This window comes from Urocitellus parryii, chromosome 14 (genome assembly GCF_045843805.1).
Source record: "Urocitellus parryii isolate mUroPar1 chromosome 14, mUroPar1.hap1, whole genome shotgun sequence".
In the NCBI taxonomy this organism is placed as follows: Eukaryota; Metazoa; Chordata; class Mammalia; order Rodentia; family Sciuridae; genus Urocitellus; species Urocitellus parryii.
This window is the reverse complement of record NC_135544.1, coordinates 30,216,584-30,230,534: the sequence shown is the minus strand read 5'-3', so window position 1 is coordinate 30,230,534 and position 13,951 is coordinate 30,216,584. Positions and strand designations below refer to the sequence as shown.

The following is a 13,951-nucleotide window of genomic DNA, read 5'->3' as shown; positions in this document are numbered from 1 at the left end:
ATCAGGTAGATCTACCTCTAATTAATCTGAAGTTCCACAGAAACATCAGCTGGAAATCACTCTAAATTGTTTTCCATAAGAAACATCTGTTGAGCACCATGACCATGCTATGTGCTGGGAATGCAAAGTTGAAAAACCATTAGGAACTCGGTGAACTGAATCGTCAAGTAAACTAAAAAATGTAAACAGCATGAAATATTTGAATGGGAAAATGTTTCCAAATCCAAAGCTTTATGAAATGTTACTAAATAGTGACCGCCTAGGGAATAGGATGACTTCCAATGAGAAAGATGATGTTTTAATTAATTTTAAGGAAACAGAATTATAAAGGAAAACTGCAAGGGTAGAACTGAGAAAGGGGCAGAAGGTGGAAAATTGCAGGGAAGAGAAGATATTTCAGGTAGAGGGAACTGCATGTATAAAAGCCTGTGTTTGCTGCCTATATAACAGGCTAACTGGTTTTCCCTTGACTTGCTAATGGTAGATTTTTTCAGTAGTCCATATCATTGGAGTCTGCATTACAGATGTCCTGCTTCAGCTGTGAAATAGTTCTTTTCTCTGCTACCTTTTCTCATGATATCCTGGTGTTAATGAAGGTATCTTGTTGTAACTAACTATTTTTTTCTTTCTTCTCTGATGTTTGGTATTTGTAGAACACTCTGTCAATAACTTGTGCCAACTGTGTCATGAAACCTGGCCCTTCCCACCAAGCTTGAAGTCTAATTGATTTTTCTCCTCTCCAAACTTAGGCTGGGATGCAAATGTTCACAGCAGCATTATTCATATCACAATAACTAGAAGTGAAAACAATCCAAATGTCCATTAACTTGTGAATAAGTAAAAAAAATATGTATATCTGTACATTGGAGTAAATTCAGTCATAAAAAGATTGATACATGGAACAACACATTATACCTCAAAAACACTATGATACATGAAGGAATACCAACAAAAGAAACCACAAATTTTGTGATTCTGTGTCAGGAAAACTCGAGAGAAGAGGAATAAGTAAATTACTGGTTGCCTGAGGTGGAGGGTAGGGTTAGGAGTGACTGTAAACAGATTCAAAAGATCTTTTGGGGTTGGCAGAACTGTGCTAAACTGGTGCTTTTTGCAGCATACATTTACTCAGAATTACTTTGTACACTTAAAAATGGGAAATGTTTATGGTCTGTAACTTAAATTTCCATAATACTACTTAAAAAAATAGAAGTTTAGAATTATTCAATTCCGGGATGACTGACAGTTGCCTAGATAAGCTTCCCTGTGGTTGTAGTGATGTAGATGTAGAGTGTAGATGTAGATGTAGTGTGCTTGCCTAGCATGCATGAGGCACTGGGTTTGATCCTCAGCACCACATAAATGTAAAATAAAGATATTGTGTTCACATAAAACTAAAAAATAAGTATTTTTAAAAAATCAATGATTTTTGTCTTTAGACTTGACTCCCATCCCCAGGATATCTCATGTATATGCAGATCTCTCTCCTCATCCCCTCCAAATAACACAAATCTAAAACACATTTGGTCTCAGATAGGGATAGTCAATTTGTAATAATTAGATTAGCCCAACCCCAGAGACAATATCTAGAGATGGTAGAATGTGCTTTCATTTCTGTTGTGGGGGAGAATGCAAATTGGTGAAGCCCACCTGGAGGAGAACATCTTATCAGAATTAAGTAATTTAAAAGTTAGCTAATAGGGCTTTGGAAACACTTCTCTAATGTATATTGACATTTTGTACCTTAAAAAATGTGAATATTCTTTGACCAACTACTAGAATTTATTCTAAGAAATAACTAAATATTTACAAGCATATTTATCTTACATTTATTCTTCTTGAAAACTAATGTCAATTGATGATTAGGTAATTAACAGGCTATAATCCTTTCAATGTATGCAGATATTAGAAGACTTAAGTAAACTTATGTATGCTCATTGAAAGATTCTAACTTATATTTCACTACTTTAAGTCTTAGAAAATACATATGAGACTGTTTATGTGTTTTTTAAGAGGATATGAATTTATTTATTTTTTATTTTTTTATTGGTTGTTCACAACATTACAAAGCTCTTGACATATCATATTTCATACATTAGATTGAAGTGGGTTATGAACTCCCAATTTTTACCCCAAATGCAGATTGCAGAATCACGTCAGTTACACATCCACAATTTTACATAATGCCCTATTAGTAACTGTTGTATTCCGCTACCTTTCCTATCCCCTACTATCCCTCCTCCCCTTCCCTCACATCTTCTCTCTCTACCCTATCTACTGTAATTCATTTCTATCCTTAAGGATATGAATTTATGGCCTGGAAAAATTTCAAAACATTGCAATAGTTATCACTCTGTAGGAAAGTGGAGGGACTTTAATAATAATAGCTTATCCTAACTATAGTATATGAATAGTTTGTTTAGCCTATTATCAATTTTATAAAATATGCACATTTTTATTATGTGTATGAAGTATATATTTATTTAAAAAATATAGCCTGGAAGGAAATAGCATGTTGTTAACTGGGATGTCCCTTTATATTGTGGCTAATGGAATTTTATAAGTTTTAGTAAAAGTAATATAGGTTCATTTTAATTATTGAATTAACCTCTTTAAAAGAGGGGTTGAGAATAATATGGAACTGTTCATTCAGAAGAGTTCTTCATTGCTGACTGGAGTACATTCTCCAGAGTGAATACTCAAGCTTCTTCAGTCTTTATTCTTGAACAATTATTACCTGTGGTGAAACTATGTGTTGTTGAACCACAGGTTGGGGAATGAGGTAGCTTTGGTGGGTTTTTGTTTGTTTGTTTGGACAATAATCCTTTAAGTCCTCTTCCTCTTTCAAACAGTCCTACCCCCTTGGCTGGCACAGCCACTTAAATTCTCAAACTATTTTCAAAACCACATAATCCAACAAGCAAACATTTCTTGGCTCTGAGGAGAGAAAAACGTTCAGGTTAAAGTGTTTGCTTGACTGCTGTGTTTCTTCTATGGTGTAAAGCACTTTTTTTTTTTTTTTAAAAACTTGCTGAATTACTGAAACATCTAAGATATATTATATCCATTTTAACTAAGAATTTGTTTTTGGTTATGCTGTTCACTATGATGCATAATGTAATTATAATAAATAAACATAAGTCATAAAACCAAATGTTTCAATGCAGTACTAAAAGATTTTCTCCTACCCTGTCCCAGCTGTCAGATAATATATTTGTCAACTATCACCTTAGTATCAGTTTTCCTTTTAGTATTTGAGTAAATACATTTACCATTGTATCTATATAAATATTATGTATACTTATTATTATCTTCTTTTTTTTCTGTACTGGAGATTGAATTTACCACCAAGCTGCACCCCCATCCCTTTTTAAAATTGAGACAGGATTTCCCTAAAATGCTAATTAAGACTGGCCTTGTACTTTTGACCCTCCTGCCTCAGCTTCTCAAGTTACTAGGATTACAGGTGTGTACCATCATGCCTGGCTGTAAATGTAAAAATTTAAAACACTATTTTACAGTTCTTCCATCATATCATTGTTCTTTATTTTTGCCTCTTTTCCTAATTAGCATCCATTCAATCAACATTTATTATGTGCCAACTTGGTATGAGGTAGGCATTGTGCTATAGAGACTGGAAAGAACAGGGCTGAGAGAGAGACGGTAGTGTAGTAAGATGCCCCAGCTGACAGCTTACTCTTGGTAGATGAATAGGTGGGACAGAGTTCATGAATACTACACAAATAGCATTCCTAGGCTAAATGGAATTAACTTTTAGATATTATTATTTTTTTGTTACTGGGGGATTGAACCAGGATTGCTCTTCACTGAGTCACATCTCCATTCTTTTTTATTTTGAGACAGGGTTTTACTAAGTTGCCTTACGTCTCTCTAGGTTGGCCTCGAACTTGCAATGCTACTGCCTCAGTCTCCCAAATTGATGGATTACAGGATTGTGCCACTGTGCCCAGAAATATTTTAAATGTTTTTTCAAAATACTGCCAGCTCCTTTCCTGCAGATTGTTTTGAGTTGCAGAGTAACTAGCAATGAATCAAAACAACTGATTTTCTCACATCTTCACCAGAACTACGTTTTTTTCACTAAGACAAAGGAAAACAAAACAAACTTGTTACCTTATTAGGCTTAAAATTAAGCCTGCCTGGTTCTTGTTTTATTTGGCATATCTTTTTATTATTAGCAATATTGAATATTTCCCCATGTTTTAATTATTTTATTACCTCTTGTGAAAATAGTTTATTCATTTGTAATCTTAACTTTGTTATATACCTGTTATTTTTTAAAATAATTTTTGAGGTGAAATTTACATAACATAAACATTCTTTTAAAGTGAGCAATTCACTGGCATTTAGTATAATCACAGTATTGCGCAACCTCAACCTATATTTAATTTCAAACCATTCCCATCACTCCATAGGACCTATTAGGCAGTTTGAATTAACCCCCTTACTTGAGAACTGGTTATTTCATATAATGGAATTTCATGATTTATAATCTTTTGTGCATTCCTAGGTTTTTTCACTTACCTAAAGTTTTGGAGATGTGTAAGGGTCTCTAAACAAGTCAAGATGGCGCCTGGCATTTTGCCAGAGGGAGTGGTTTGTGCAGTAACGCCAGCGAGCCATTAAGTGTGGAGATTCCTTATTGGTTGACTGCTGTATCTAGTTTATATTAATTAAGATAAGCTGTGTGAAATGTATATATACCCCTCCTGTCCTACAATAAAAGGCTCCCACTCCTGCTGTATCAATCTACACAAGTTGCTTGTAACCCCCCGGTTATTTTGCTGCAGCTGGACTGCGGCAGAGATGTATCTATATTATAGCATATAATAAGTAGTATAGGGCTAAATGATACTCCATTGCATGTATATAAAACAAATTGTTCATCTGCTGATGGAAATTTGGGCTGCATTCATCCTTTTGGTTGTTGTGAATAATGCTGGTATGAACATACATGGACATGTACTTATTTGTGTACATATTTTTATTTCTTTCAGTAATAGACCCAGGAAGGGTATTGTGCTCATATAATTTTATTTCTAAGTTTTCGAGGAAATACTAAGCCATTTCTGCAAAGGCTGCACCATTTTACATTCCCATCAAGAATATACAGGATTCCTATTTCTCCACATCTTTGTCAATGCTTGTTTATTTTCTGTTTTTTTAAAAATAGCTCTTTTATTGGATATGAGCTAGTACTTTACTATTGTTTTGATTCAAATTTTCCTAATGACTAATGATGTTGAGTATTTGATGCTATTTTGTATATAAATGAGAAAACAGAGGAAACAGAAAACCTTGACATTGATGAACTTATTTTGAAATTAGCCGAATGTTCTTCAAAGAAATGTTTGCTTAAACTGAATGAGGTTGGGGTTGGCTGTATAGCTCATTGGTAGAGCACTTGCCTTGTATGGGTGAGGCACTGGGTTCAATCCTCAGTACCACAAAAAAATAAATAAATAAAAATAATTAAAAAAAAAAAAAAACCGAAACCCTAAACTGAATGAGTTGGATAGTTCCTAATCTGAGGATTACTAAGCCATTAATTCTGTTTAAATATTTCAGTCTATTATTTTCATAACAGATATTTCTGAAGCCAAGTCAGAAGCAATCCAGGTTTGTTTTTAAATTGAATCAGTTTTTCATTTCTCTATCAACTGGTTGAATTATGGATGCAATATATGCCTTTTCAACAGTGGTTCTTAAAGTGTGATCCAGGTGCCACCACCTGGAAATGCAAATTCTCAGGACCCATTACAGATGTAGCAAGTTGGAAACTTTGGTTTTTTTGAGAAGTACTCCTTTCAACCATCATTTTTAGGTTGATTCTAAGTTCATTAGCACCAAGTTTTTTATCTCAAATAGGCAGATAATATAAACAGTTAAGTTGGTTTCATTTTATAACCTGTTTAAGAAATACATACATAGATTATATCATTTTACTTAGAAATTATTTTTTGGACCATGAATAACAACTGTAATGCAAAAAAAAAGGTAAGTAATCTGTTTTAGTCAGCTTTTTTGCTGCTGTGACTAAGGACTCAACCAGAACAATTGTAGAGGAGGAAAGGTTATTTAGGGGCTCATGGTTTTAGAGGTTGAAAGGCAAGTGACTCACCCGAGATGGCGATTCAACCAAGAGATTTTATTGGGGTGGGGGTGGAAGAAGGGAAGAGAAAGAGAGCAGCAGCCCAAAGGGGAAGAAAAGGAGAGGAAGAGAGCAGAGAGCATGAGCTTGCAAGCTTCAGCTTAAGAAGGGTTGCTTGGCGACTTGGCAGGTGCTGATTGGCAGGGTGACTCAGGAATGGGCGAGCAGACACTGTGTCCCCTGGGGATTGGTGGAGAAAAGTTTTGACTTTGGCGCCCTTCGGGGTTGGCACTCTTCAGAGAGGAGGGGGAGGGGTAAAGGATTACATGATATTCTTCTGGAGAGTGGGAAACTTAACTTCAGCGGGGAGAAACCCAATGGAGGAAATAAAACCAAAAGGCAAGGTCTCCCACACCGCCAACAGAGGTCTCAGTCCAAAAGTGGCTGGCTCTGTTTCTCAGGGCTCAAGGTGAGGCAGTACATCATGGCGGGAAAGTGTGGCAGGGGGAACCAGCTCACATGATGACCAGGAAACAGAGAGGGGTTTCCACTTGCCATATACAAATATATACTCCAAAGCCACACCCCTAATCCTCACCTCCTCCAGCCACATCCTACCACTTCAGTTACCACTCAGGGGATTAATTCACTGATTGAGTTAAGACTCTTACAACCCAGTCATTTCTTCTCTGAACCTTCTTGGATTGTCTGACACATAAGCTTGAAACATCCAAACCATAACATAATCCCAGAGATTTGGGAGACTGAGGCAGAAGGATTGCAAGTTCAAGGCCAGCCTCACTGAGATTTAGTGAGCCCTGTCTCAAAATAAAAAGAGCAGGGGTAATGTACCCATGGGTTCAGTCCACAGGGACCCTGTCCCCCAAAAAAGGTAAATTTTTTTTTTTAAAGCTACCTTATCTCTTTGGTCAAATAGTGAAGGAATTTAAGAGTCATGTGCCTTTGATATGTGTTTTTCCTTTTATTTGTGATTAGACTTTGCTTTTTATTTCTTCAGAATGTCCATGTGAATCTTTGCAGTGTGAAGGCCCAGGCAGCAGATTATGCAACCACTACTGCCTTTAGTATAACTGTTGTTTAGAGGAGCGGTATGTGTTGCCTAAACATGAGTCTTTGATTACAGATAGGTTTTTATTTCTGCATAGACTATTCAAATGAAGATTATAATTATGTGTATTTTATATAATTTTAGGATTTAACTCATTTACAAATATTAAAGCTTAAGTAGTACATAATAAGCATTTGGTAAAAGTTTAATATTACTAGTATAATTAAATTATATGTAAAAATTGAGTCGTTTTACATAGACTACTGTAAACATTGAAGCTTTTGTTATATATCTGGGTTCCCAAAACCACCAGCATGAGCTTTGTGTTCTTTCAAAGGTGAATATTGCTTTGTAAGAGTATATTAATGGTCAGATGTGGTAGCACACATGCAATTCCAGTTACTTGGGTGGTTAAGGTAAGTTTGAGGCTAGCCTGGGCAACTTAGGGAGATGCTGTCTGAAAATCAAATTTATGAAGGGCTGGAGGACAGCTCATTGGTAGAACACTTGTCTAGCATGTGTGAGGCTCTGGGTTCAATCCTTCATACTACCAAAAGAAAAACATATATATATATTTATATGTGTGTATATATTTTATTCATGAAGTAACTGGATTTAGGTATTAGGTGGCAGAAAGGAAATTGTGGTAGGGAGGGCCTTCTGAAGTCCTCCAGATTTAAAATCTCCAGCTTAGGGTCAATGAATGATTAGGAAAAAAACGTCCAGGGAGTAGTCAAAAAGTTTGAGAAAAGGTTTTTTTTTTTTTTGGATGGGGGACTGAATATATTTACAGACTGAGAGAGAAATATTACCTAGGTATGTCATAGTAATTATTTTCTTCTTATCAGGGTCACAGCATAAATGGGTCCTTGATTTTACATGTCCAGTTTCTGAGGATGTTATTCAATTTATAATTTGTAATTTGGGTAAGAATTCAATCGTAAAACTTTTAATATTTACAATTATATGTTTAATGGTTTTACTTATTAATGCAGAAAAGATATTTTGTAGATATGTAAAATAAAGTATTAAACTGACTTTTTTATTAGTCTATATTAATTGTACAGAATAAGTCCCCTTGTTTAAGTTGACTTTTAAAGTAAAGTTGCCAAGAAATTTTTACATTAAAATTTTTTTTAATATTTATTTTTTAGAAGTAGTTGAAACAATACCTTTATTTTATTTTATTTATTTTTATGTGGTGCTGAGGATTGAACCCAGGGCCTCGCACGTGCTAGACAAGCGCTCTACCACTGAGCCACAACCCCAACCCCAACATTAAAATTTTTTGGAATGGAAACTTCTGAATTATTCACTGAGTTCATAATTATATCTATCCTTGCAGTTGTAATTTAGTTTTATAACAGTGACAGTTCAGTGCTTTTTATTTGTTGACCAATTCCAGAAAAAGCTGAGTTATTTCCAAGTGTAACCAAGTTACCATAACTTGTAATCACAGCACAGGTTCTGATCCTTTTATAACTTCTTTTAATTATAAGAATAATAAACATATTCATATAATATTCAGGCATGTAGATTTGATATCAGGTGTAAGATCTCTTTTTGTCATTTAAACTTGCCATTTCTATATCTTCTCATTGTTCATTTCTTCAGACTGTGTGTGCCTATGACAACATTAATAAAGGTGTTAGGGAAACAGGGTTCTCTCAAACAGAATCATGTGTAGGGCAAGCTGACACAGTAGCAGAGTATTACTCTGGTCAGGTTTAGTGAGGTAGTCATAGAGATATTTTTATAGGCAGTGAAAGTAGGCAGGCCACTATCTCTACCATGGAGATTTTTTTGATAGGATATTTAATTCATTTATTAAAATTAGCATCAATTTTTCCTGGGAAACTTATGAGATCTAATTTGAGCACAGTTTTTTTGGACACAAATTTACTTCATGATTACAAAACAAATACGGCAAGTTACCATTTTGAGGCAGGTTGCTTAACATCTTTTTAGATTCATTTCACTCATTTAACATTGAAGCTTATAAAAGAGAATAAAATCATGACATTTGCAGGTAAATGGATGGAGTTAGAGAAGATAATGCTAAGTGAAGTTAGCTAATCCCCTCAAAACAAATGCCTAATGTTTTCCCTGATATAAGGAGGCTGATTTGTACTGGGGTAGGGAGCGGGGAGCATGGGAGGAATGGAGGAACTCTAGATAGGGCAGAGGGGTGGGAGGGGAAGGGAAGGGGAATAGGGTTAGAAATGATGGCGGAATGTGATAGTCATTATTATCCAAAGTACATGTATAAAGACATGAATTGGTGTGAATATACTTTGTATACAACCAGAGATATGAAAAATGGTGCTCTATATGTGTAATAAGAATTGTAATGCATTCCGCTGTCATATATAAAAATATTTAATTTAACAAAATTGAGGCTTACCATTTGCCAGGTGTTATATTGTCTAGTTCTTATTTAAACTTTACGGTGTACCCTTTCCTCCTGACCTCTTCGAAAAAATAAATCAGGGAACTGGAGCTTTTAAAGTTAATAACTTGCCCTAGTTTGTGCAGTGAGTAAGTCATAGAACAAGGAGTTTAATGCAGATTTCTTTGTTGCAAAATATCAAGTGCTTAACTTCTAAGCCAGTAGAATGACCTGGAGAGCATATATTGCTGGATCCTAGAGTTTCTGATTTTGTAGGTCTACCTTAGAGTTCAAGATTTTTTTTTTGTTTTGTTTTGATGTTGCTGGTCCTGGGACTGTACTTTGAGAACTACTGTTTACATCTGACTTGGTTCCTCTTAGGAGTTGAGGGAGAATTCACATGTTGTGTTTGTATTGATAATCATTAATATTGACTGTTTACTGTGTGCTAGTTACTATTCCAAGTTAATTCCTTTTTATCCTCACATCAATCTTAGGAAGTAATTAAATTGCAGGGAGAGGATGTGTTATGTGGGAGGGGTATGAAAATAAGAGGAGGAAATTGAGGTAGAGAAGTCCAGTTAAGATGTCTTATAGTGTGTTAGTTTAGAGGTGGTTACCCTCATTATTGCTTCTGTCAGCTGAGCTGGTTTCAAAGACCAGTAGTCTTGGAGCCATCTCTAGATTTCATGCAATGGGGAGGTTGAAAGAAAAGGGAACCTTTCTTTTTATCCATTGGTCTTTTGTGTCTTTGGAGGACGGTTATAGACTAGGCCTGGGAATCCTTTTCATGTCACTCTCCCAGTAATCTGAAGGGTAGATAATGTACTTTGTTATTCTGATGAATGATGTGGTTCTGGAAGTAACCCATATTTCAGGTGAGCAATGAGACTTTTGATATTCATTAGCACAGATATATATTTCCTATATAAGACCCATGGCATTGATGCCAGTATATTAAATTAGAAAGTATGTGGAATGGTGGCAGCCACCCTGCAACAAGGCATTCACTAATCTATGATATTAAACCTGCCATCACTGCTCCAGTAGCCTGGGAAAATTCCAAAAGCAAAAACAAAGGGAATAAAAAAAAAATCTGTAATTATGTCTGAAATCTGTATTTTGCTTAGGAAACCAGGTAGTTTCCCCATGGGTTTTAAAGAAAAAGTTTTAAAGAGTAATTAGTATTAAAGAGAAAGTATCTTAGAAAGCAGTTTTAGGAGAAAGTGTAAGGCGGTTTGAAAAGGTGAGATCATATTGGTATATTAATACTTTGTGTTTGGTTCTGTTAAAATTTTCTTGAGTGACTGATATATATGGGATACTTATAAAAGTAAGACATGTTTTCTTTCCTGTCAAGGAAAACTCATAGCAGACCTCACAGTTGAGTGTTTAGTTGATTTGTATAAGAGCATTCAAATTTGAAATTAGTATAGTTTGTTGCATATATTCTTATCTTAGAAGTAATTATATCATTTTAATGATACCAGTGCTTGAATCCTGGGGCAAAGTTTTGTTTTCAATGGGACAGCAATTTTGCCATAGAATTAGAGCTAGATCCCAAGCCTCCTCACTTTCAGCTTGGAGTTCCCTTTGCTTTGAGATGGCTTGAATTATTAATTGAAGAGATTTATTTCCCAACCTTAAGCTGTGAACTTTCAAAGGGGGATAACAATTTACTCTGCTTTTTTGGATATTCATGTCTATATTTTATCCTTGTATGTTTTCTCTTTCTTTAGTATTTCAAATGCAGTAGTACAAACTCTGGAACTAATCAAGAACAAAAAGGAAATGCAACCTAGATACTTGTGGTTAGGATATTGAATTTTGACATGTGGTCTGATGGAAAAAAAAATCACAGTGTATTTATTCTGGTTTGTTGTAGGTTAACGAAGCCCTTGTCATTTGCTGATTGTGTTGGGGATGAGCTGCCGTGGGGATGGGAAGCAGGGTTTGACCCTCAGATTGGTGTCTACTACATCGATCACATCAACAGTAAGTTTTTCTTTTTGCTGAAAGCAAACATTTAGAAAAGAATCTCCAAAAATCTGTACTTACATAAAAGGGCATACATTTTACAAAGTGAATTTCCTTATTTTAAACCTCCATTTTCTTAATGATTGATACTTAACTGAAATGCCTGTTTTGGTATTTGGGGCATGTGTTTGGATTTGCATTATGGGGAGGGACAGAGAGGGAGAAAGAATGTGTGGTCTGGCTGGCTGTTTGCACTACAGGGAATGAGTTTTCTTCTCTAGTGCAGGTCTAGGACTCTGTGAAGATTAAAAAAAAAACAAAAAAACTGTTGGGTGACTTGTTTACAACCTCTACATCTGATAGGATGATTCCTTCTCCACTAGTGCTTGCCCAAAGAAGAGTTGGGCATGGGCATATGCTGTCTGTAGATGCAGCTGGTGTGGACTAGGTGACCTGAGGGAGGGACTGGCACTCACCAGCAACTCTGGAAGACAAAATACATGTGGGAGAGACTGGAGCGTTTTTCTTCTTCCTGTTTCTTGATTTCTTTGTGGCAGGAAGGAAAAGTCTCATTTTAACAGCTTTTAGATCTGTCATGGAAAGGTAGGGCAGAGGACCACTGTGGCCATGAACACCTTTTTAAAACACATACTTGAAGTTTTTTTTTTTTCCTTTTTAAAAAATATTTTTTTTTGTGTGTGTGTGTGTTTACATGACTATTTCTTTATTCAGCCATTTGAAAATTCTTTCAGAGAAGCATACAATAATTACAGTGACCATTTTGCTTATTTCATTTAAGAATTATTATTTTGATAGATTTTGAGAACTATATAATGAATTTTTTCTTATTTCTCTTAGATCTACTCTTACATTAAAATTTTACAAATGTACCCTTTACTCATTAGGAATAATATCAGTGTAGAAAAGTATTTTATTTCCTACTATTCATTAGTGATGGCTTATAGCAGCCCTGTATTAGGTATGTGATACATTTTTTGAGAGGCAATAAATAAATAAATAGATAGATAGATAAATACCCAAATGAATAGCAGTGATTTCTTACAAGTAGATGAAGTGGAGGGATGGAAAGGAGCAGGCACTTTGAGGTATCAATTCAGTTTTTCAAAGAGCACATAAAATTTATAATCTGTGGTAGAGAATATCTGTGTGGTACAGATTGGGAGTCAGTTTTCATGCATACATTAGCCCAACCTAAATACAAATAACAATTTTTACAAGTTATTGCTTCAGTCTTTTTTTAATGATTAAAAAAATATCTTTTTTGTTGAAATATTATCTCTTCCTGAAAATTTCTAAAAATTCCATGAAGAGGTCTTTATATGTATGCATATGCGTGGGTGTGGATGTTTGTGGTATTGGAGGATCAGATAAACCTTTCAATGGAATATCTGAAATGTGCAGCTATTTCACTCTTACAGTTACTTTAGGTGAATAAGATTTAGCTCTTTTTCTTTAAAGTATTTGGGAAACCAGAAGCCAGCCTAGCTTTACTTGTTCAAAGGAAATAAGTTCTCATGGTACCACAATAAGAAAAGGAATTCCCTTTGCTTCCCTCCTACCAACTGCCAACTCTTTGGTATCTAAATCCATCTTGCAGGGCTTGTTCTTCTTTCTCAGTGAAAGAGGTATTTGAGATCCTCCACCCCCACCCTGTGGATGACCTCTTAATCACTTTTATATCCCATCCTTCTCTCCTGTGTTATATCTTTCCCAGTTATTTTCTGGTTTTAACTCCCCTCCGCCCACCCTTTCTAGTGATTCTTCTGTCTTAAATATTGGAAACTGTCAAAATGGAACTAAACCAAACTACAAAAGAAAAAAAAGTAACAGTAAATTTCTCCCTACCCACTCAAGATCATCCTGCAGCCTAAATCCCTTACTAGCTATGGTAAAAGCCATGATCTGCTTGAACTTCATGTTCTCCATTGTTCTACATCTCACAGAAATCATTCTTGCTGGAGGTCATCTGAGACCATACAGATGATCAAAGCTAGCCAAAACTGTAGTCTCGTCTTCCTTGTAACTGTGGGTTATTCCTTGGGTTTCATGGCATTTCCTTTTCACTACCTGCCTGCCGCAGTCCAAGTTTCTCTTACGTATCCCCTCTTGTTTCTGCTATCAGGACTTCTGTAGAGCCTGCAGTTTGCACCTTGCAGATTTTCTTGGGTGATAATTTTAGTTACTTCCTTCAGGATGTCAGTTGCCAAATTTGTCCCTTAACTTTCAGATGCATGTATTTGATTTCTTACTATAGGATTCCTCCCCGTCTGCCCCTTGGGCCCTTTCCATTTTAATCTCCTGTCCTACACCAGCACTGGAGGATCCTCCAGCAGTATCATTTGCTTCCCTGGCTTTCGGCCTTTCTGTATGTCTGTTGGTCTAG

The 13,951-nt window shown here is 35.6% G+C and overlaps 1 protein-coding gene across 2 annotated transcripts in view; it reads left to right on the top strand.

The window, feature by feature from the left end:
- Wwc2 (WW and C2 domain containing 2) overlaps positions 1-13,951 on the top strand; it is a 225,408-nt gene that overhangs the window by 80,027 nt on the left and 131,430 nt on the right. The window contains exons 1-2 of one of the 2 annotated variants that reach the window (XM_026400594.2): positions 8,083-8,107; positions 11,456-11,565. Coding sequence is in view for 1 of the 2 variants with exons in the window: in XM_026400593.2 (XP_026256378.1) it covers positions 11,456-11,565 (110 nt within the window). In the remaining variant the exon portion in view is untranslated. Of the gene's footprint in view, positions 1-8,082; positions 8,108-11,455; positions 11,566-13,951 lie in introns of those variants that run through there. The other variant, XM_026400593.2, reaches the window with a different exon arrangement.